Below are 25,383 nucleotides of genomic sequence, written 5' to 3'. Positions count from 1 at the left end.
TTGGTACCTTGTGCCTTATTGCTTGGTTGGTAATTAAAGGGGGAAAAGAAAAAAAATTCAGGGGCCCCAAGTCTTAAGGTGTGCATCAATTAGAGTTAATTAGCAGCAAAAACTGATCACTAATTTCCCATTTCAATAGCCTTTTGAGACTGACTGGCTATTTTTTTTCCTTAAAAGCACCTAAACAAATTTGATGTGACAGACCAGATGAGCAACTACCTCCCACTTTGCTTTAATCAAGCATTTTGCTAAAAAGGCAACCCATCACTGCAGTGAACTCATTTAATAGCCAGGGTGGTGTGTAGAAGAAGTGCAGAGGGTGCACAAAGTTGCCCACCCAAGCACACAAAGCATTGGGGCAACAGTTTGACACCATCACACAACTTAGAGCCGAGTGTTTTGGTTTTTTTCGGAAAGAGAAGAGAACCCTTTAAGGCAACACCACGTCAAATGTATGGCAACTATTTTTCTTGACCCCCAGCCCCTTCCCATAATGAAGCAGGGAGCCATCTTAAATAGAATCCACCACCCAAAGTGGCAAAGCTGTGGAAACATCTGTAGTATCACTGATGGAGCCATTTAAAAAAAAAAACCCTCATGGACTGATAAGTGAGGAATCCAAACCTCTGCATTTCACTTTCCAACCCCACTATATGCCAACACTGGGTCATGGGGGTACTGCTGGAGCCAATCCCAGCCAGCACAGGGCACAAGGCAGGAACACATCCTGAACAGGGCACCAACCCATCAAGCACACACTAGGGACAATTTAGGATCGCCAATGCACTTAACCTGCATGTCTGGACTGTGGAAAGAAATCCACACAGACATGGGCAGAACCTGCAAACTCCATGCAGAGAGGACCTGGGAAGCGAACCCGAGTCTCCTAACTGCAAGGCAGCAGCACTGCCACTGTGCCCTCATTTGTCTGCCAGAAATACTTCAGTACACAAGCTATTCAAAAGATTAAAAATACAATCTGGTCTTTATTGTGTCTTATTATTGCCATTTTAATGGTGTTGGGGAGGGAGGAAGAAGGGAAGATATCTGGAAACAAGATAAACCGTATCATCTGTCACAACAAACTGTATGGACATTTGCACAATTCAATCTCTCTTCTCCAGCTTCAAAGAATGGGGAAGCTCCAGGCCTGGAAAAATAAATCCAAGAGGCAATGATGCAGAAATGACCAAAAGACACTTTAAAGCACACTTATTCATAATGGAAGAGCATTACAGGGGATGTCCTTGGAACAACCAGATTAGGGTTTGTCTTGTGGGGGGGGAAAAAAAAATAAAAAAAAAATTGGCCAAACAATCACACAACCTCTAGAAATATCTAAAAATTGGGGCCAAGCATCTGAAATGTCTGGTCAGGGAGCAGGCACTGGTACAGCACGTCACCGCACCCACCACACAACAGAACAGCTAGGGATCCTCGCAGACATGTAGTCCAGTCCCACCATCCATCATGGGCATCCTCTTGGCCTGGTCCAGCTGCATGCGAGCCGGATCACCCTCTGGGGAAAAATCGCACCACATGGCTGTAACAGACGTTCCCTCATTATGTGCCTCATTCGGGACTCCATGAGCAACACAAAAAGTCAAACCAGCGGCACCCAAGCCTTCTCCAAGAGACAGAGTCTAGTCTTCATCTCTGGTCACTGGATAGCATCCATGCCTCAGACAAAGCCCCAGGACTCTAAAGACTTGGACTTTATCCTTGTGCAAAGATACTGGGGGTTCCACACACCCATTTTCTACTGCCTCATGAAACAGTGACATTTAATGTATGTTCAAAGGGATGGGAAAGATGGCACTTTCTAATCTTGCAGTGCGTTTGGATTAGCAGAGGATGAAGGACTATTCTGATAGTTGGCCTTTTAGATGAAGGTGACCTAAAAGGTCATTAGGAACTCCGCTCACAAGTCTTTTGGATAGGAAAGAAAGAAAAATCCACACATACATTGGGACAGGAACCCTTGCCAACATTCAGGTAGGTTTACTTTTATCTGTCTTTGAACTCTAACTCTTCAAGTGAAGGTCATTTTGTAGTTTGTGTTGTAGCAATCAAAACTAAACGCTCCAAAAGATTAAGGGGCCGATATTACATACGATTACATCAGGATTACATACAACTACTTGGATTAAAACCTATTATATACAAGGGCTGGGCAAGTTAATGTTATTGCAGTAATTCACACAATTATTGCATGTTAAGTTATTTTGAAAGCCTCAGTCTCTCTAGCACTCGATTGTGATCTTGTTAGTGCTTTTCAATACCCTTTTGCTAGAAGGAAAGTTAACTTTGTGGATTTGACCTCAATTCCCTGCACGTGCATGAATAGCAAACAGCTTCTAAAATGGCATTTGGAGAGACACCAACGTGAATGCTCAAAGCAAAAAACTATTTGTTGGACTCCGATTTTGATGCAAGTAATCTGGAAATGCAACTCAAAAACTAAAGCGAGGTACTGCCATCAGCTGATCGGGTGCTCAACACGCTTGTATAGCTGATGCACCATGGCAACGCTCGCCTGGGAGGACCGCCACTGATGACAGGAGGTACAAACCATATCGCGTCTCACGGTCTTCGAGAGACAGGTACGCGGGATTGGGTTGAAGAATGGCCGCCACCCCCAGCAAATTGTTGCTGCCTATTGTGCCTGCTGTCGCAGCCTTTACAGTTTTATGTGCTTTTCAGAACAGTTTTCTGGAAAAAAATTAGCCCTCAAAGAGTTGCTACTGAACATATGACTGTTTGAACAGATACCAGCAGAAACATTTTTATCAGGGAGCAACAAAGAAAACAAACCAATTTAGAAAGGTTAACTTGCTGTTGCTCAGAAGGTACCCGTTATAGAAAGACAAGTTACTGTCAATCTCAACATAAGAGCCACAGAGTCCAAAGTACTTAAATGCCCTGGCAGTGGCAAATAGCTTTGGTTTTACATTTATATTTGATTATATTAATAAGTTGAGATTGAAGAAATTTTACCTGCTAATATGTAAAGGGAATACTGATGTTAAAAAGCACCTTATTTGTTTAGTGTTTGCAAACAAAATACACGCAATACACAACTTTTGAGTTCATTATTGAATTTGGCACATAATGTGAATGTTAGTGCTGAGCAATTTTAAAATCACAGGCAATCACACACACACACACACACACACACACCACAATGTATGAAAAGCAGGCACCGTATAGAATGCATAGGCAATACAGTGGTGTGAAAAACTATTTGCCCCCTTCCTGATTTCTTATTCTTTTGCAGGTTTGTCACACAAAATGTTTCTGATCATCAAACACATTTAACCATTAGTCAAATATAACACAAGTAAACACAAAATGCAGTTTTTAAATGGTTTATTTAGGGAGAAAAAAATCCAAACCTACATGGCCCTGTGTGAAAAAGTAATTGCCCCCTGAACCTAATAACTGGTTGGGCCACCCTTAGCAGCAATAACTGCAATCAAGCGTTTGCGATAACTTGCAATGAGTCTTTTACAGTGCTCTGGAGGAATTTTGGCCCACTCATCTTTGCAGAATTGTTGTAATTCAGCTTTATTTGAGGGTTTTCTAGCATGAACCGCCTTTTTAAGGTCATGCCATAGCATCTCAATTGGATTCAGGTCAGGACTTTGACTAGGCCACTCCAAAGTCTTCATTTTGTTTTTCTTCAGCCATTCAGAGGTGGATTTGCTGGTGTGTTTTGGGTCATTGTCCTGTTGCAGCACCCAAGATCGCTTCAGCTTGGAGTTGATGAACAGATGGCCGGACATTCTCCTTCAGGATTTTTTGGTAGACAGTAGAATTCATGGTTCCATCTATCACAGCAAGCCTTCCAGGTCCTGAAGCAGCAAAACAACCCCAGACCATCACACTACCACCACCATATTTTACTGTTGGTATGATGTTCTTTTTCTGAAATGCGTGTTCCTTTTACGCCAGATGTAACGGGACATTTGCCTTCCAAAAAGTTCAGCTTTTGTCTCATCAGTCCACAAGGTATTTTCCCCAAAAGTCTTGGCAATCATGGAGATGTTTCTTAGCAAAATTGAGACGAGCCCTAATGTTCTTTTTGCTTAACAGCGGTTTGTGTCTTGGAAATCTGCCATGCAGGCCGTTTTTGCCCAGTCTCTTTCTTATGGTGGAGTCGTGAACACTGACCTTAATTGAGGCAAGTGAGGCCTGCAGTTCTTTAGACGTTGTCCTGGGGTCTTGTGACCTCTCAGATGAGTCGTCTGCGCTCTTGGGGTAATTTTGGTCGGCCGGCCACTCCTGGGAAGGTTCACCACTGTTCCATGTTTTTGCCATTTGTGGATAATGGCTCTCACTGTGGTTCGCTGGAGTCCCAAAGCTTTAGAAATGGCTTTATAACCTTTACCAGACTGATAGATCTCAATGACTTCTGTTCTCATTTGTTCCTGAATTTCTTTGGATCTTGGCAGGATGTCTAGCTTTTGAGGTGCTTTTGGTCTACTTCTGTGTCAGGCAGCTCTTATTTAAGTGATTTCTTGATTGAAACAGGTGTGGCAGTAATCAGGCCTGGGGGTGGCTACGGAAATTGAACTCCGGTGTGATACACCACAGTTAGGTTGTTTTTAACAAGGGGGCAATTACTTTTTCCACACATGGCCATGTAGGTTTGGATTTTTTTTTTCTCCCTAAATAAAAACCATCATTTAAATACTGCATTTTGTGTTTACTTGTGTTATATTTGACTAATGGTTAAATGTGTTTGTCACACAATGTTTCTGATCATCAAACATGCAAAAGAATAAGAAATCAGGAAGGGGGCAAATAGTTTCACACCACTGTATATAGAATGTCGAAAATTGTGAAAAATCATTTCATACTTTGACACACATTTCCTAGGCATTCGATGCAATGCCAAAAGACCAACTGGCAAAGCATAAAATACTCCCACTAATGACAGATGGAGAATTCCCCATTTGCATTTCAGTTTTTGCTGAACAAATTTAAAGTATTTTGTCACTTCTGAACAAAGACTCTAGCTCATACTGTGCTGTATGAAAATGGAAGAGCAAGGTGTAGAGTCCAAGGAGGAATCATGGCAGGTTGACATGCAACGATTCTACGATAAACTGTCTAAAGTGAGAGCCAATGCTGCAAAAGAGGTTTTCCTAACCAAAACTACTTACCAGAAGTTAGCGAGCAATGCGAGAAAGGCCAAGATGACTACTAAGGAACCATGTGACTATTAGCTGCCAAATCGCTATGAGGTGAGGTTAGTGGAAAACTAAAGTAAATGGATTTTTTCCTCAGTAAGAAAGTCCACACTCTTTCATACAAGTCTTTTCAATAAAAGCCTTTTCATGACTCTTTGCTTAAATAGCATTTGTCATTCTATATAATGCCTAGTTATTACATACAATGCCAATGGAAAGTATATGTAATGTTAAAATGTGGATATTTCATACTTTGTCCAACACCAGGAATTCTAAATATTGCCTAGGCTTTTCACACATTGCCGGTAATTTTCCTCCATTTTTACACATATGCTGTGCTACCATCCAAGTCTGCTTGTAATCCTTGTAGGATTCAGCTTGTGTTTGCAGTGCACCATACAATGCATTTGTTACAGGTCATTTGGTACTGGGTTAAGGTTTATGAGCCATCTGTTAAAATGCAGTACATTTGCCATTCCATTACTACAAATGGTGCAAACATTTTGAAATGACAGCAGCTGGATGGACACCACACATTGCCTGGCACCTTTCCTTCAACACAAAAGGATAACGGCAAAGCGATACAACTAGAATATCTAAAGCCTTACGTTAATACACAGCTCCTTAATTTCACATCCTAGGACAAAAAGGAACTTACTTTGCAACAAAAGTTGGTCTTGAATGCTGGTAATGGGGCCTGGCAAACTGTTCATAGTTTGCCCAAGAACAGCACTGTGGGGCTCTCCTACAAGAGGGAAATAGAAATAAGTAATGGACCAAAAAAAAAAAGCCTTGAACATTTCTGGACTAAATGCACAACTTACTTCGTCTGTGGCGAACACGTGTAGGATCTTGGCAGTGGCCTGCACACTTGGCAGAATCCGGTTTAGAAAGATCACAAATCAAAGCACTGCAGTGGAAGTACATCTGAAAGAGAAAGTAAAAGATGGCCAATTATCAGAAGCAGCAGGGAATCAAAAGATGCAGAGTCTCAGCTACGTACAAGTATAAGAACCCGCCAGGACTTCAAAAACAAGCAGGAAGTTACTGATCTTACCGTGTTACTCAAGGCAACTCCATTTGACACAAAGGTAAAGGCCTTTACATCAAACCTCTTGTAGTGGCTTGGAAACTGAATTCCAGTGAAATCAGACATGGGATGCATCACTGTTGGGTAGTTATCTTCTCCATATGGACAACTGTGAACATTCAGAGTACACGTCAGCTGGTGAAACACTTTCACAATACCAGCTGGTAGGTAGGTAGGCTGGCTGGCCCTTACCCAGCAGTAATTAGTCTCCAGCGAGGCAAGGAGTTTGGATCAGGGTGGGCAGTGGCCCAGCAGTTCTCCAGCACAAGCTCAATATTGGGGTCCCGTCTGTTCAGGACTTGCACCTCCAAGTAAATGGGGGCCCTCAGGTATTTCACAATAGGGTAGTCCTGGTTACGGTATGGGGCACTGTAAAGGTCATCTAGCCATAAAGAGAAAGGATTACAGTAGTATGCCTAGTTCACACTAGTAGTCCAAGAGGAAGTAGCCATACCAGGATAGGCTTGAAGGACAATGGTGAGATCTCCTTGGTTTATAGCGGGAGGTGGTGGAGCATTGGTCGAGATATTCAGCACCAAGCCTTTGTCACTGCTGGCATTGTAGTAACAGCGCACCGTCACCCTAAGATTAGGCAAAGCTTTTCATTTTAATGTAAATAAGGAACAATGATTTAAGGCTGCACTGAACAGTCACTTCATATCAACATTTAACAGGGTCATGGGTCGTCATTAATTACAAAAGCTATTACTAGAAATACATAGCTTATGCTAGCAAGTACGAGGTGTAATCCAAAAGTTCACGGAATGGATTTATTCTGCAGCCAGAAGGGTTTGGTTATATCAAATCGCCATCAGATAGCAGTTCAAGTTGTCCTTGAGAGCGGTTATCACATGCTAACATCAGCGCAGTTGTTTAAGTCGCAGTTCTTGTTTAAGCTTTGGTTGTGTCTGAAGAGTGGTTCGTAAAAATGAGTGATTTGAAAGACCCAAAAAAGCTCGACAAGTTCACAGAAACACCAAGTCAATGCTCATTTGCTGCTTTGATGTGAAGGGCGTCATCCACAAGGAATTTGTGCCACAAGGACAGACCGTGAATGGAGCATTCTACAGGGATGTTAAGGTGTTTGCAAAATCTAATTTGCTGAACATGTCCTCAAATGTGGGCCGACAAGAAAACTCCTGTTCTTAAATCCTTACACTGGCTCCTGGTTAAGTTTAGGGCAGATTTCAAAATCCTACTTTTAACATATAAAAGCATTAAAATGGCCAAGGTCCAGCTTACTTGTCTGAACTTAAGACTTGCAAACCTGAGCACACATTAAGATCAAAATGCCAGTCTGCTTAGGATTCCAAGAATAAAATAAGTGGGAGGTCGAGCTTTTAGTTACAGGGCCCCTAAACTGTGGAATGGTCTGCCTGCTACAATAAGAGATGCCCCTTTGATCTCAGCTTTTAAATCGACTGAAGACTCACTATTTCAGTTTAGCATATCCGGACTAGAGCTGCTGATCAACAGTACAGATTGCATCTCTGTTGTCAGTCATTAGCACTAAAACATAACGCGATAGTTATAATTGGATACCAACCTTCACCTATTCAGTTTCTCTTCTCGGTACTCTAATGTGGCACTTGGTGCCACGGCCCACCTGCCAAGTTGTTTTGCCTGCCTATGGTAAAGTCATCCCTGATGGAGGATAGCAGGAATCATGGGAAAAAGGGGTCCTTTCATTGGATTGGCTGGCCCAGCACGGTTTCAGCCAAGGAATGGCCAAATGGGGGAGCAGCTTGATGGATGAAGTCTCCAGGACTAAAAATATCCAAATCTTATGATCTTTACTGTTAATTCTGCTCCATGCTTCTAAAATTTTTATACTGTATTGAGGATTTGTTCTGTTGTGTATTGTATTGACCTCCTTTTGACACCCACTGCATGCCCAACCTACCTGGAAAGGGGTCTCTGAATTGCCTTTCCCAAGGTTTCTTCGATTTTTCCCTACAAGGTTTTTTTTGGGAGTTCCCCCCCCCTTGTCTTCTAAGAGTCAAGAGGCAGGGCCTGTTGCCCATTGCGGCACTTCCTGTGCAATTTTGGGCTATACAAAAATAAAGTATTATAATGTACAAGTCATTTCTCTTGCATCATGACAATGCACCAGCTCACACATCCGATTGTGCCCAAGTTTTTGGCTTCTACAAAGTTTACTGCCATTCCCCACCCTCTATACTCTTCCCCAGATGAGGCTCAAGGGATGCAGATTTGAGACGGTGGAGGAGATCCAAGCGGCAACAACCGACGTCTTGAACACATTGACAAAAACGACTTCCAGAGGTGCTTCGAAAGGTTGAAATCTCATTGGGATTGGTGCATCAACTCAATGGGGGACTATTTTGAAGTAACTGTTCACCATTAGTTATTTGGTGTGTATGCTTTTAAAGAAGTGCATTCCGGGAACTTCTGGATTGCACCTCATGTTATTCCATGTGATCCTAAAAGATGTTTAGTGCCTCAACCATCCAAATGCTACACAAAGACTTAATAGTGGAATACATGATTGTCTGCAGTTTAAGAAAATCTTACCCATTGACCTCAAGCACATAAGTCGGTTAGGGGATACTGTGAAGTGGTACTTACAATCCTACCTACTCACCATGGGTGGAAGGCCCCACTTGGCTTATGTCCAATGCCAGAACTACTCACCGGAGTTCACTATCTCTTGTAATGACACCCAGCGGCCAGTCACTTAAGACAGCACGGACTTCATTTTCATAGATTAATGCACCATTCTGCACCTGAATTGGAAGATATATACAAATCATACAATCAGAATGACCACCATATCAAATACTTGAAACTAGTCAGAACTAGCAGCTGAAATAAATCCTCAGATTGCATGGTTGTCAATTTTCAAGTAAATTAGTTCCACTCTAATCATTGAGCTGGGCACACATGCACAAGTGCCAATCCATTTTAAAAAAAAAAAAAAAAAAAACCCCCACACACTACTCAAGTCACATTTGTTAAAAAAGGCTTTGCATACCCAGGTCACCTGTGTGTAAGACATTGTGCCCAAAGTTACATCACTCTGTGGGGGAAAAAATGTGAGGGTTTCCCCAACCCTCGTAACCCAAACTTGCCAGCCACCATAACTGAAAGCAGCAGCCCCTTGGGTCCTACCTTCACAGTAGTACCACAGCTCAATAATGGGATGTGGTACAAGAGTGCATCAGGAAAAGACTTGACAGGAAGGCATGTGGGATCTCGCAGACGAACCTTCGTTAGGTCGAGAGATGGCACAGTACTGTTGCTTCTAACCACAAAATCCATGAAGCCCCCATGACACATTTCTTGGTATACATTTTAAAAAAAAAAAAAAATTTAAAGCAATTGAAATTCTAGTGGTGTCTAACCTTGAGTAGCCAAAGTGCAGCATAGGTTCTCAATATAAACTTAAGGTCTGTTAATGTTCTACAACAGCAAATGTGACTTTGTTCCTCCTATTGCCTTTTTAGGGGGCATCAGCTGTAGTATCATACTGTGTCCATACAGTTATGTTCAGGTGGCACATTTTTGTGGGCGGCATTGGCCAAAATTCTCAGTACAATTTGTGTGTAAGCAGCAGGGTTCAGAAAAATCACTCATGAATGAAAAAAATTTTATTCACAAATGCTTCAAAAATAAAATTTGACTGTCCTGTGACCGCAGACACAGCAGTTTAAATTTGAGCCAATTAAAAATTATTCCAATTTTTAGAAACAAACTACTAATTTACAATTTATACATTTCGTTTCGTCAATCCAAATGTGTGCAGAAAACATCCCCTCCTATCACTTGTACACTACACTGCTTCTGGTTTTCGCAGTGTAATTGCACTAATAATTAGAACACGGCTTATCAGTGTATCTATACTATATTCTTGTCTAGTTGATCTCCCTGTGTGGATAGCGCTTGGAGTACTGAGAAAAGCACTATACAAAATTATAACAAACAATACAAAATAATAAATTTACAAATTGCAAAAAAATGCTGTTTCTCTATAAATGAATAAACCTATGCAAAATTTTAACCTATTTAAACAGAAAAATTTAAATGACGGGTTTCTCCAGACAAGTGGTGTAGCTAGTGTTCATGCCACTTGGGTTAGGGTGGTGCTTTAATTTGCCACCCTCCAATATGTCTGAATGTGTTAATTTTTCTCTATACGAGTTTGAGCAAACAAATCCTTGTATTCACAAACCTGGCTAAAGTCAATTGCAGGTGTTATGACGGATATACTGAAGCCAGACAGGCCACAACATCTATATATAAAAATCCATCTGTCCACTTTTCACTAGAGAACTACTTGAAAGTTTCAGATAATTTTTCTAGAATTTGTTTGAACATTCCAGTTGATTTTGCGACTTCTCTCATCATGCTAAGAATCACAGTACGATTGCAGGAGCAATCTTCACACTAATCTGAGCCCGAGGCTGCGGGCAGGGCCCTCCTCACTGTCCAGTTTCACTACTATGTGAGCGAAGCCATGAGGGACGACTAGTATTGTATATGAAGATGCACACCAAATCTGTTTCGTCTATGGTCTTGAACTTGCTTTTGCTGTGCCATTGAATAAGGACTCGTATCAGATTACAGGCATAAGTTTGGACCACAATGTTGGTCAGTGTCCTCTGTACAAATATTTTATAAATCTACTTTTCTTTCTGCTGACACGCACAGTAGACAGATTTAGCACAGAGGCTCATTTAGAACTGCTAGGCAAAGCACACAAGACAGTGCCCGTTTCCCCTGCTGTTTATTTTTCATCCGTCAGTCGGTATGAAACTGTATCCTCTGCCTTTAGAACAGTAGGATTCACCCAAGTCAGGGGTCCTCAATCACGGTCCTGGAGAGCCGCAGTGGCTGCAGGTTTTTGCTCCAACCCAGTTGCTTAATAAAAAGCATTAATTGCTAAAGTAACACTTCTGCTTCACTTTAGTGATTTTGAGCCCTTATTGCTTAATTTTGTCTTAAACAGCTATTTTAATTGCTCCTTAACATGCAAATGACAAGACAGAGCAGCATTTCTCCATTTAGCTTCTTCACATTTACACCTGTGTGTATTTATCTGCACTATTGGGTTTAAATAAATACTTGGAAGAAAAATGGAGAAAAAAGTGAAGGACTGAGAATTACTCGTCCATTTTAGCCTTCAAATCATTTGGATGATAGAAAGGGAAAGAAAATCTAGGATACGAGAATGACCTGACATAGCAGAGTTAATTTAATTTTATAGCTTGTTAGTGCTTTATTGGCAAGAATTGCTTTCTAATTAAGCAACCAGGTCAGAGCAAAAACCTGCAGCCACTGCGGCGGCTCTCCAGGACTGGGATTGAGGACCCCTGGTCTAAGTGAATGTCTGCACATGAAGAGAGTATAAAGCCTTGGAACATTGCACAGCACACCTTTGAAGTCAATGGACGGATGGGTGATAATGTCATCCGATCCTGAAAATCCTTCCGACGAAAATGGCAGACTACACACCGGGGGCACACTGCATAACAAACCCAAGTTATTTCTCCTGTGTGATTGCTTACTGCCATAGCCCAACTCTATATAGATATAAAAAGGCGATATGCAACATGCCACAATTACAAAAGAACTCATTTCAACAAGGGAGCTAGCGCCCACTGCTGAATACAAAGCAGAGTTCATTTGACAACTGTCCATTAATGCCAAGGGAATGCAATTCTTCATGCTGGTTATCTGGGCACGTAAACTTGGGTTGCCTCTTGTCCTAGACCGACACAGCTAGGAACCTGCTCCCTAAAACTACGAGGCAGCGGTGCTAGTACACTGTGCTCCACTGAACTGCCTGGCTGGGTGCAATTTATTAGCCCACCTCTGCAGACACTAGGTAAAAATGGCTAGAAACTCCAATTTGTGCTCAAGAGTCGAAGCCCTCCCATGCGAGTTTAAATGGGGACAACTTTAATGTCGCACGTAACTTGATTAGTCGCCTTAATGACCGTACTCACCTGTTGAGTTTCGCACACATGGACAAGAGGGCCAGACAGTAAAGGAAACTGGCATCTGAGAGACATTGAAAGAAAGAACTGTTGCCGGTAACACAATCTGCTCTCCACTTTCCTGATATTGCACACATGCCTAGCAAAAAAAAAACAAAAAAAAACTCACTTTTCCAAACATGTACCCAAAAACAGAAGCAAAGCAATACTTCCCAAAAGCTGTTAATTCTTCTAATCTACACAGAAGAGGATGATGTGTGGCTTTGAGGTTGCCCCCAATAAACTGGCCATTGAGCATTCACTGCATGCATGTTCTGCAGTTGGCCAAGACAGGCTGCCCTTCATACAGTGGCTGGGCATTCGAAAGCATTAACTAATCTCCAGACTAGAATTCTCTCATCCAATTATAAAGTCAATTTTCTCTCCCCCCCCCCTTAACTTATTGCAGGGTTTTGATAATTAGCTGTTGCATGTGAAATGCAACACTGTATATTTAGATGTTGCAACACCCAACTGTATTAATGGAAGATATTAATGTATCTGTGTACATGCTGCAGTAACCCTTTTAGAAACAGTACTGTTACTTCTAACCACAAAATCCATGAAGCCACCATGACATTTCTTGGCAGAAAAAAGAAAAAAAACACGTTATTGAAATTCTAGAAGTGCCTAACCTTGAGTGGCCAAACTGCAGCATAGGTGCTCAATATGAGATTTTAACGTCTCCGTTAATGTTCTACAACAGCAAATTTGCTCCTATTGCCTTTTCGGGGGCATCAGCTATAGTATCATACCTTGTGCCCATACAGATATGTTCAGGCAGCACATAAGGCCAAAAGGCTTTTTATATAATAAAAAAAATATTCCACACATTTCCTCACACACACACACCTGAGTCCGGGCCATTGGGTGACTCTTGGAAATAGAGATGATCAGGCCTGCCGTTTCATTCATAATCAAGACATCAGGAGAGGAGCTGGAGGGCAAATACTGAAGTGTTCCGATTGTCAGGCCAGTAAATGTCCCAGGAAATGGGGGCACCACCATCAGTAGCCCATTGTCATTACAGCTAACCAAGTCTGTAAATGTGAAAAAAAAAAACACACACTAGATACAAAAGAGCATGTAGGAGGACAAAGGCTGTCAAAAGTGGGAATGTGTGCTGCTCTGAAGGGCAGCGTTTCAAATCAGGATGAAATCCACGCCAACCAATAAGGAAGAGTCACAAAAGGACATCGCTGTTCAACATTCAACAGGGTGCAGAGAAATGAGAAATCTTTCAGACATCATTTGAAAGTGGCGTGGACAGAATCCCCTCGTGACCAAAATAAGCTGCCCCTAACAGCAGAAAAACTCACCAGGAGCACAGAGCATCTTAACACGAACGTTGATCTGAGCAAAGCCAGTGTAACAGCTAAACAGCACATCTGAAAAGTAGAGGATAATGTTTCCAGAGAGATCCTAAAGGGGGGTGGAGGGGGGAAAAAAAAAAAAGCTGGCTTGATCCCCAGGAGTCTTCAAAAGAGCTAGAGGCTGCATGGCTTCACAATACCCACAACTCATTTAATAAGATGATCAACGCCACCTTCGCAGAGACATTCATTTCTTACTTGGAACACTTGAAGTCCGGTTGCCGTGAAGTAGGTTCTGATCACAAGGGAATTTGGACCACTCAAAAAGTCATAGCCGTTCAATTGTGCTTCACTCAGAGACATTTTGATCACTGAACTACCATTATTGATGCTGACATTCCACACAGGGGCGCTGGCGTTGGACTACAAAACAGTCAAAAGGTGGGTTAGAGATACGGCACGGAAGACATTTTAGTACCACAACTCATGATAAAAGTTCACCATCCAGTATCCCTGGTAACTGACATGCAGAGAGGTTCATGGCTGGTGAGGCACCGACTCCTTCAGAGTCAGATTTACAAATCTATGAACCCTAAAGAGTAGCAGATTCACTATTCAACTGGCACATAGTCAAATATGGCCCTTAACCTGTGTGTGTGTGTGGAATGCTGAGGAGATATGAAACATAACCAGTAGTCTAAGAAAGAAAGTTAAATTTAGAACACATGGAGGGTGAAGAGCAAATGCACTCTGTTATGTCACGGATATAAAATGTCATTGCAATTTCACAATTCATACTCAGAACGTTGTAAAGAGATTCAAAAACCTTGGTGCGATACACGCAGAGCAGGTTAGAGATTATGAAAGTACTAAAATTCTAAAGTCTCAAAAACTGATAGTAAAGATCACATTACTGAAAATAAATGCAAATTACTCTGAAATAACAGCAAAAAAGATCAAATACATGGACATATATGTAGAGATTGTTCGGCTTTAATCTTGGTCATATCTAAGTTGGAGACTTGTAGATAGTTTCACCAAATAAAATCTTAATTCTCAGATACGCCTCTTCATTGGGAAGAAAGCGAAACCCACAAACTACAGGCAAAAATCCAAAACCACAATAATCTGTTCACATGCACATCAAGCAATGCTCAAAAACGTACATTTACACGATTCAGGACCAAACCCTTGGAGAATGAGGTCCTGCATCAATTAAAGCTACTACAAGTTTAATTTTAAAGAAAACACAATTCGGTCAGGTGTAGATTTATGATCACAGAGAAGCAATGCACAAACTGTCTGATGTATTACAAATTCTATAGCCAATAACGGAAACAAATCCATACGTCCAAAAATATCACTTTACACAAAATTTATCTGAAAAACACCAAAGATTTCTTGGATTTCTTTATGAACCTAAAACATCACATTCACATATATAATAAACCAACATGGGACGAATTGTCAGCGATAGTTTTGAAAGACAGATATCAAAGGCAGTCAATATTTGCATTTATTCAAAAGCACAGCACAATTTGTCACAAATGGCAAATCTGGGAAATGACTAGCGTGTAGGGCCTGCATGGGGGTTGGCGAGCAAAGGTGGCAGGGGGCAGTGCCCCCTAGTTTATAAGCCATTTATGGTCTTACCTTTATTTGTAATTTAATCCATGCACCTATCCTTCTCCACAAAAATCTGTCACTTTCTTGTAAAAGTCCTCATTTTCCTTTAGTTTTAAAAATCTTATTCTATTTTAGCAGTCAGTTGGAACAAAAAATAAAAAAAACAGACCACTGCTGTTCTATGCAGAGGATATCAAAGTCAACGAGCACCTGTTGGGCTCACATGCACCCCCTTCAGGGCAGCACAGTACTGTCTGCCTCATCTTTTGCTGATCGAACAGCAAACCACAATGAAAAAGGCTCAACTAAATATGTCACACACATTCATTAAAAGATATTAGCCAGACTGCAAAGTCAGGGTGTATAATAAACGTGTCTGCATACATTATATTGGTGACACACAGAGACAGAGCAACAGGCATACAATTGTTGCAGGCATCAACCCCGTGTGTGAGGGAGAGTGCAGTCCAAGGTGAGGCGAGGCTAGTTTCAGAAGCACCTCATTTCTTCTCTGTATTTGAACAGGAAATGTAGTCAATCATTGAATTGGCACAATGATCATAATTATTGGAATCCTACAGAAAACTATAGCACAGACCAGTGGACACATTTGTCATTTCATCTGCCTCACCTGACACCACATCCCTGCCTGGTCATAATCCCAAATCTTACAGGGACCGTTTTTCAGCCTCTTAAGCTAGATAGGATATTAACATCCCCCAATATTTATCAGCTTTCGCCATACAAACTCATGCATCATTCTTCAAAAAAACAAAATGGGGCACCTCATCAAAGCTGGGAAGCTGATCCACAATTGAAACCTGCAAAGGAAAGTCCTTGGTTAATTCACAAGCACAGAGATAGTGGGCTCGACAGGAAGGTTTTGCAATTTGAGGCCGTAGTGCTCACCTCCATAAAGGTCTTGTTGCAGACTGTATTTCCAGCCTCTACACTGATGAGCAGCGGGACGACAATGGGGGGCACACAGAACATATTGTAAGTGGCCTTGATGGACTTGCCCATAGCTGTTGAGAAGTACTGCAGCACCACTTTTAGGGAGAAGCCATTATCCTATATTTAAAAAAAAACCACATCTTTAGCAGGAGAGTCGTGGGATTTATTTACAAAGAAGTGCTAATGGAGGCTCACAGGAGCCATCTATGCTTGCAGTTTCACCATGTGGTCGGTTCACAAGAGGCAGTCAGAGCACTGCGTTTTCCAACTTTCAGGGATACTATTGCCACCAGAGAACTGCCGGTGTCACTACATTAAGTCTTTTGTCCTGTGTACACAGCACAATGAAATTCCTATTTACAGGTGGGCTCTGACAATTGACAAAAATGGTCTACTTTACTTTCTAAATACACTGTATAGATTGAATGTTATCGGACACCTTCACTTGACATGTTTACAAAAGTTTGCAGCCTTTACAATAATTCTGCAGCAAAACATTTAAGTTACTGAGCAAGACTTAATACCCTGGAATGAAAGCAAAACAGGATTAGAAACACGAGATTTCAGTTTTCTATTTGTAACTCTCAAGGGTTCAAACCCTTTACTCAGTACTTTGTGGTTGCGATTCCAGTCTGGAATCTTCCCGGGACGGAGGCAACAAGCTTCATACCCACCTGGATTTTTGGGGTCTTTCAGCCGTCTACCAACAGTCTCCATCCTACCTAGATACAGGTCTCCAGAGATGTTCAATTTGGTACAAGTCTGGGCATTCTCATTACTCCCTCAGTTTCCCTAAGCCACTTCTGTGTTGCCTTTGCTTTGTGGTCATAGACTGGGCCAAAGGTTTACCTTCTAACAAGATGAACAACCTAGACCACCCTGGATCAGCTGCTCAACAAGGATGCCCACTTTGCTTTGTTTAACTTCCCTTCGACCCAGACTAGTCTCCAAGTCCCTGATGCTGCCGCTGCCACCACCACAAAGGCTTCACGATTGATGAGCAGTGCCTGGTTTCCTCAAGACATGACACTTGGTTGGTTTCATCAGACCAGAGGAGTCTTGATTCTCAGTCATTGGAATCTGTCTCCACTCCGATTCCTCAAGGTGGCTTTTTGCAAGCTTTTTTTGGATTTGGGCCTGGCCACTAATGGCACTGACCTGGCATTGATGGTTCTTCTGGAAGCACCTTCACACAGGATCTTAAGATTTTAGACAAAGTGACCATCAGATTTGTGACCACTTTACCAACGTCCTATCTCCCCAATTGCTCAGTTTGTCCAGAACAGCCAGCATGGACACACACGCATGCACCGAAGCGGCTTTTAATGGCCTCACCAACCTTTAGCATCCTAAGAAAATGGCAAATGAGTAATAAAGCAAATTTTAGCAACACTTTAAAAATTCATCTATGTCACAAAACTTTACACTTTGGAAAGAATCCGTAAAGTGCATTTCTTCATCTCTGCAACGGGGCACACAAACGTTTTACAAAGGCGGCTGCAACACCTTTATATACATGTAATATATAGGGAAATGTCTATGCGTGGAAGTGTGCATCTGTCCCAGGAGTTGTGTATCCTCTGCGGTGGAGCCTTTACCCCAAGTGAGGTGAGCACATCGGCAAAACAACCTCCTAGGAGAGACACCCAAGAGTAGTTCCTTTCAATTACCTGACATCTACGCATTTCAATAGTTTAAGACCCTCGGCTATTTACAGCATGGGCTTACACAGCTAGAGACCTGCGACTCCTTCATATTCATTAAAATTAGATTAGTCATTTCACCATCCTGTCAATATGCCACACAGCACTGAGATGAATAACCGATCTACTGAGGCTTTACAAGTGCTATGAAGACCAATAGAATCCTTTAAGGTCTTGTTACAGAAGACTAAATGAGCAAGACCCATTTTTCACAGTACCTAAAGTGCTACCCAGATTTCCTCTTGCGTTACTCCTATAATTGTGACAGTCCAGCACATCAGTGATCAGAGGAGAGGTTCACCAGGTGACAGTCAAGTGTCCTCGATTTAAAAACCCGCCATTCCTTTACTCATTTTCCTAGAGCAGGGGTCTCAAACTCTGGTCCTGGTGTGCTACTATGGCTGCAGGTTTACATCCTAACCCTTTACCTTCGTGACCAGTATTGGCTGCCAATGACATTTTCCCTTCACATGCGTTGTCTTGTTTAATAAAGTTCTCTAAATTGCATCATGAGATGTAAAATGAGCAATAGAGGACTAGCAAAGTCAGGGCCTCAGACTCCAAGCAATTTCACTCCATTTTCTTAATCCGTGAATTTAACAATCAACTTTTAATTCCAAGGTGGGATGCTCTCATTCTGTCAGGAAATGTTTCCAATACGGTTTACCTCTCCTCCCCCGAACAAAACAAAATGAAAGGACAACCCGAGACTAAACCCATCTTTCCTGCAGATGGTCACAAAGCACACAACACAGCCATAGCTTCCAAAATTTACAGGTGTCCAACACTTTGCAGTACATAGAGATCCAAAGCATCAATTTCAGTTGCATACAGGCTACAAGCTGGAAATTGATAATCGTTTTGTTTGGTAGGAATATACTTACCAGAGTTTGAACATCACAAGCACCATAACTGGCACTAAAAGAAAAGATGCTGCCAACATCAACCGAGTACAGACAGGTGGTCTCATAACGCTTATCAACCAGAACCATTTTGTTGTTGGAACCTGCAAGAGCAAGAAGCCAGGGATTAACTAAAATGCCCAGTCAAGAACCTCATTGTCTCAGAACCATAGCAAGCAAACAAAAGGATATTCACTGAAACAGACACCAAGACCTGCAGGATTAAAAAAAATATGTCAGACAGAGACTACATGCAATTTCCCCTCTCAAAGCAGAGAGAGAGAGAGAGAGAGAGAGAGAGAGAGAGAGAGAGAGAGAGAGAGAGAGAGAGAGAGAGAGACTAAACAGTTACTAACTTGAGCATCCACCTCGGAGTTTTAATTCCTCAGAGGTGCATGTCCACCTAAACCCTAAATTTTAATGTAGTAAAACAAAAGGCAGCCTCAGTTGTAAACTAACCAAATCAACTTTTGCCAAATATGTTAAAGGCAGTTAAGGTTTTACACTCTGAAATGAAACCTGTACCTTCTATTTAAGCGATGTTAACAAGCATTTTCATCAGCAGAAGCTCTGGGCAGGAATGCATTTTAAATGGGAGGACTGGGCTGTCCTCAAAAGGGCCCAAATCACCAGCATAGAAGCAGCAACTATTAAACCACAACTTACATGAGCACTGAGGGTAGAAGACAGGACCGTCCATCTCTCTGTAGAGCACCTGGTGTGTAATGGTAGGCCGCCCCATATGGCACTATGAAGATCTCAAATATTGGAAAAGTCCAACAGAACACCTGGGAGGCTCAAGCAGCCAACTGCAAGTTCTGGCAACACACCATCACAAGCAGTGCGGAGAGATTTGAATACTTGGGAGATCAAATGAGAGATGGGAGCTCTCCAGCCCAACTGGAGAGTTGGTGGTGGTTGCAGTTGATGTTCCATGCGAGGATCGGCCTCAGTCACCAATGCAACAGATAGGAGGGAAGAAACTGAATACTCTAAACCAAGTAAAACACCAATAGACTGATTCTTGGAAGGAGTCCTGCAATTTTAAGCCATCACCACATTACAGAACTTCCTAGTTGGGAGGGAATGTCAAACATGACAGCAGTTATTGATCTGGTCACCAGACCATGCTGGATGACATCGCTAGAATTGCAGGGTAGAGAGTTTTGCTTTTCCAAAATGATCCCAAGCTCACCCCCCATTTCACAGCCAACAACCTGTTGGCTGATGCTGTATGAATGCTCATTAGGTACAGGGCTCAGCTGCCATATTCGGCCCTCACCCCGGTCACGGTACATGAAACAGGAGACAGATAATCCTCTCTTCCATTTGAGATCCAATACTCCTTTCGCTTATTCCTCATCTCCACATTGATGTGTTGGACTTTTGGTGGAGCACTCGTGCACATGAATCACACCCCTGTGGCTGAGGAGTAGGACAGATGCACTGGGCATCTCACAATACACACATGCTGGTCACAAGAGTGACCCACGATTGATTCACTTGCCAAGAAGAGGGTTAGAATGAAAACCTGTAGCCACTGGGTCCCTCCAGGGACTGGAGTTGGGGACCCCAGATCTAGAGATTAAGGAGTAATGTTTGACAGATCAGAGCTACGTGTGTTTTTGAAGGTAGCTGCTCATTGCCAGAGATCAGGGCCACGTGCTTCTCCCCAAACAGGGGCCACTTTCCTGTCAGAGCTGAACACCATCAGATAGAGTGCCAACGTTTGACATTGGAGTGTACCTACCTTTTTTAATTTTCTCCTATATTTCTTAGATTTATATTCAATAGACTCCCTAGAATTTTTGCCTTTTACCTATTTCTGCAAAATGCAGAGAGGAGAAGGTTTTGTCAACATAACTCCTAGCCTTTTTCAGAGAGTCTGCTTCCTGTAGAACAGTATCCTCCATCTTGCACATAAGTGTCTAATTTTTTTTTTTTTAATATTACAAACACCAAATTGTATATATGTACCCAACCAAAACTATAAAAAGAATATAAAGCTCACCCACAAAGAGTCTATAAGTCTTCTTTGCCTCTGGAGGCAGCTCTAAAACCATGGTGTCATCGAGACAGGTGACATCCCCTTTAAAAATGAAAAGCAGAAGCCAAGTTAGTCCAAGATACCTTTACAAAAAAAACTGGATTGAGAACAAAAAAAAAAAAAAAAAAGTACTTTGTCTACTTAATGAGCAATATAAACTTCACTGCAAAATATTACGGTTACAAACACTTCAATTTAAAGCCAAATTCCCTTACTCATTAAGTGTTGGATCTACTTCTTTCAACAGAAATTGATAATCCAAAAAGCTAGTTGCAAACGAATGTATTTGTTTTCAGACTGTCTTTTCGGCTGCTCCTGTTATGGGTTGCCATAGCAGATCTTCCATATCCTTGTCCTCTGCATCTTGTTCAGTTACACCCATCACCTGCATGTCCTCTCTCACCACATCCATAAACCTTCTTAGGCCTTCCTCTTTTCCTCTCCCCTGTCAGCTCTATCCTTAGCATCCTTCTCCCAATATACCCCTCATCTCTCCTCTTCACATGTCCAAACCAATGCAATCTCGTCTCTCTGACTTTGTCTCCCAACTGTCCAACGAGCTGACCTTCTAATGTCGTCGTTTCTAAGCCTGTCCATCCTCATCACACCCAATGCAAATCTTAGCATCTTTAACTTTAACCTCCAGCTCCACCTCCTCTGCCCTCGTCACCAACCCATATAACATAGCTGGTCTCACTACTGCCCTGTAGACCTTCCCTGTAACTCTTGCTGGTGCCCGTCTGTCACAAATCACTCCTGACACTTCTCCACCCTACCTACACTTTCACTTATCTTCCACAATCCCCATTACTTTGTACTGTTGATTCCAAGTATTTAAACTCCTCCACCTTCACCTCTACTTCCCTCATCTTCACCATTCCACTGACCTCCCTCTCATTCACACACATGTATTCTGTCTTGGTGGTCCTATGGACATTCATTAATCTCCTCTCTACAGCAGATCTTCACCTCTCCAAGGTCTACTCATCCTGCTCCCAATGTCATCAGCAAACATCAGTCCACGGGGACTTATCTAATCTCGTCTGTCAACCTGTTCATCACCATTGCAAATAAGGGCTCAGAGCCAATCCCTGGTGCAATCCAACCTCCAAACTTTAATGCATCCGCCCCCTTCTACCGCAGACCTCACCCCTGTCACTTCCATCATACAGATCCTGTACAACTTATGTACTTCTCTGCCACTGCCGACTTCCTCGCACAATACCACAGCTCCTCTCGAGGCTCCCCGTCATATGGTTTCTCCAGGTCCACAAAGACGCAATGCAACTCCTTCTGGCCTTCTCTAAACTGCTCCATCAACATCCTCCGAGCAAACACTGCATCTGTGGTGCCCTTCCTTGGCATGAAACCATCCTGCCGCTCACCAATCACCTCACTTCTTAACCGAGCTTCCACTACTCTTTCCCACAACTTCATGGTGCAGCTCATCAGTTTTATCCCCCTGTAGTTACTGCAGTCCTGCACATCCCCCCTCATTCTTAAATATCAGCACCAGTACACTTCACTTCTCAGGCATCCTCACTTTCCAAGATTACATTAAACAATCTGGTTAAAAACTCCACGGTCATCTCTCCTAAACACCTCCATGCTTCCATAGGTATGTCATCTGGACCTTTCCATTTTTCATCCTCTTCATTGCTGTCCTTACTTCCTCATTCACTATCTCCACATCATACAACCTCTTACAAACTAAATGTGGGCATTTAGAGGCTAAACTGCCTGATGCCATGTATGGCTCGATTCGGCTTTTCCCAAACCCCTAAAACACACCAGGAGCAGTCTCCCCTCCACTTTCTGGTATACTCAGAAATGGCCAGTGCTGCACAAGTTCACACACACCTCACAAGAACGAGCTCAAAGTTCAGTTCACACAGCTTAAAATGAATTCACACTCATAGCTCACCATTTCAATTTTGAACTAGTTCATGTTTAGTTCATCTTGTATTTAAGGAGTGAGAATAAATGGCCCATGAGTTTTTCAATTTTGCATGCCTTATTAGGCTATTAGTGTTCTTTAATACAATTAAAATTTAAATCCCAAAAAAGATGCAAGAATACCCAAATTTACCGCTCCATTTACAACCGTAAGACAATTGGTGACAGGAACCAGAAGGTAGGTGAACACACACATTATGTTGCTGGTCGAAATTTGAGTCACATCTTGCATGTCCAATAGTGGCCTCGTGAAGCCCTTTCTTAAACACGACAGTGAGGCTTCACCACATGGTCAGGTCAGCGGGGGTCCAGCTTAAGCACAAGCAGGCAGACACAGACAGTGCCCATCTGATTTTAAGTTATTTTTACCGAATCCAAATAAATGGCAAAAAATTTGCAAGAAACTTGTAAAAATCAAACTATTTGTGCTTATCTGAATACCGTATTCAGCTCCACCCCTACATTAGAGAAGGCAAAATGTTTAATCTGGACTTAAAACAGATCCAGAATGTCACATAAAACTGAACTCGCTCACGGTCAAGTTCTTCACTTGCAAATATGTCACAGTAAGTTCACCATTCTTAGAAAAATGAACATGCTCTTTTCAATTAGTTCACACACATGTGGGGATGGATATTTGAGGAGTAAACCACAAGATGATTTGATTATGTACATTAAACCACCATCAACAAATAGTTTACAATTATAATAAACTTAAACTTGAATAACTGACCCTGCAGCAGTATGAATAAAAGGTAAAGTACCACCTCTGTTTAGCTCAAATGTTGATAGACATCTACATTTTGCACCCAATACTTGTATGCAAAATGTGGTTGACCTTAAAGTGAACACGTACTCAATCATGTTTACACACACACAATTTCAAAAATTCTTTTAAATGGATGACTAGGCCTAGATTAGTTAGCCATTACCCAATTACCCTTAAAATAAAATGGAGTTTTCCTTCATATAATTAACTTTAAACTTGCTAGCTAATAGTGTAGCTTTTTATACATGCCTGTACATTAACATCACTTACTTAGAATTTAATGGTTGTGTTGGCATTCTGCGATTTCTCTTTTCAATGAGGCCTCTGGGGCACTTGCCATCCCTCACCTATTTTATATTTCATAAGTTCATACTTAATGCATCGTATTCCCAATTTCCCTGTACACAGATTAATTATGCAGATTAAAGAAAGTTTATGTACACGACTATGCCATAGCTTCAGAAATTGATATTTTGCAAAAAAAAATTGACTTCACGTGCTCTACGGGGTTGTTGGCAAGTTAAACAAGACACACAATACCAAGGAGATTTTTTGTTCCCCACCCCCAGCAGGTCAAAAAGGTGTTGCCCACCGGTAAACTTCATCTATGTTACGAGAACATTTATTAAAAAGTGCAACCCAGAACAAAAGGGATTCACGTTTTTAAAGTTCGCGTTGATCGCATAAAATGCTATTTGAATTTTAAATTATACCCAATGTATAACTGGGTAGAATACCTGGCAAGCTTTAACTGTAGTAAATGTAAAGCTTGTTTAGGTTTTAATTTCAGCAGTGCAAAGTGTATTTGCACGCACGAACATTTAAATTTTAGGGAGTTTTGGACCTAGTTAACTCCTCAAATATGTCGACTAATTGTAACCTTGAAATGAATCCACACGAGGTGACCGTAAATTGCTAGTCGCCTCCACGAGTGCAATTTATTGAGATCAAGCTATCGTGGTAATCCATTAAGAACACCGTCGATTTTTCTTATTTTGGGCGATTCGTTTCCCCCCCGTAATGTTAACACTAATAAACAGAAAGCAACGAAAGTGGTCTTTTTCTGATGTAGAGTGGCCAACAGATTTGCCTTAAGTATCAAGAAAGTGTCAAACTACAGGAAGCCCACGATATAGGGGTGATCCGTTTACTAAAACTCTTCAATTTAAGGGCACAAAGAAGGGAGGAGGATTCCTCGGACCACATCAGAAGGGGGTGGGGCTTATTATCTTTGCGTGTTTCGTAATTGGCGACTTCCACTCTTGGCCGGAACGCTTGAAGTGCGGATCAGTACCGACACTTTCCACATGAGCGGCCAAAAACGGACTCCGAGTTGGAATATACCGCACGCTTACCCCTAATAAAGGAAATAAGCAGGTAAAAGTCCCAGCTCTTTTTAAGCCAACGAAAAGAGATAAAGAGCAAAGTGTGTGAATACCAGTAAGAAATAACATGAACGCCACTTTACCTGGATGCGCGTTCACATAAGCGGGTACCATCCATCCTAAGATGAAACTTGCGAAGTAAGGGAGATACAAAACAGCCCTGAGAAAATAGAATACATTTCATTTAAACAATACCTCGAGCCCAGCCTAAAACTCCTAAATAGCAGTCAGCACACACCTCATATTGTCCCCTGGACACACACACTGACGCGTCTTCTGATCGTTAGACAGAGCAGGTCATCGCAATCGAGATAAAGCAGGAACTGAATAGAAGGGGCGACTCTCTCAGGGACTTAAACCGTTGACTCAGCACGTGTAAATTGGCGGCAGCTGCCTTAACAAGCGCGTCGCCTTGCAACATGGCTTTAAAAAGCGGACTTTCAT

The 25,383-nt window shown here is 42.0% G+C and overlaps 1 protein-coding gene across 1 annotated transcript; it reads right to left on the bottom strand.

Moving 5' to 3' along the window:
• Nucleotides 1–957: 957 nt before the first annotated feature.
• LOC120543012 (zona pellucida sperm-binding protein 2-like) lies at nt 958–25,310 on the bottom strand. The gene is made up of 18 exons (XM_039775826.1): nt 25,178–25,310; nt 25,023–25,099; nt 20,794–20,871; nt 18,765–18,886; nt 16,133–16,294; nt 16,009–16,044; nt 13,856–14,020; nt 13,604–13,706; nt 13,137–13,324; nt 12,255–12,384; nt 9,418–9,587; nt 8,941–9,032; nt 6,740–6,867; nt 6,478–6,667; nt 6,253–6,394; nt 6,020–6,122; nt 5,854–5,940; nt 958–1,150 (listed from the first exon to the last, which is right to left on the bottom strand). The coding sequence occupies exons 1-18, from the start codon at nt 25,180–25,182 to the stop codon at nt 1,107–1,109; spliced, it is 2,022 nt and encodes a 673-aa protein (XP_039631760.1). The 5' UTR covers nt 25,183–25,310; the 3' UTR covers nt 958–1,106.
• Nucleotides 25,311–25,383: the final 73 nt, after the last annotated feature.

Source organism: Polypterus senegalus, chromosome 13, assembly GCF_016835505.1.
Source record: "Polypterus senegalus isolate Bchr_013 chromosome 13, ASM1683550v1, whole genome shotgun sequence".
NCBI classification, from domain to species: Eukaryota; Metazoa; Chordata; class Cladistia; order Polypteriformes; family Polypteridae; genus Polypterus; species Polypterus senegalus.
The sequence above is the reverse complement of the archived record's forward strand: the minus strand, read 5'-3'. Positions and strand labels throughout refer to the sequence as shown.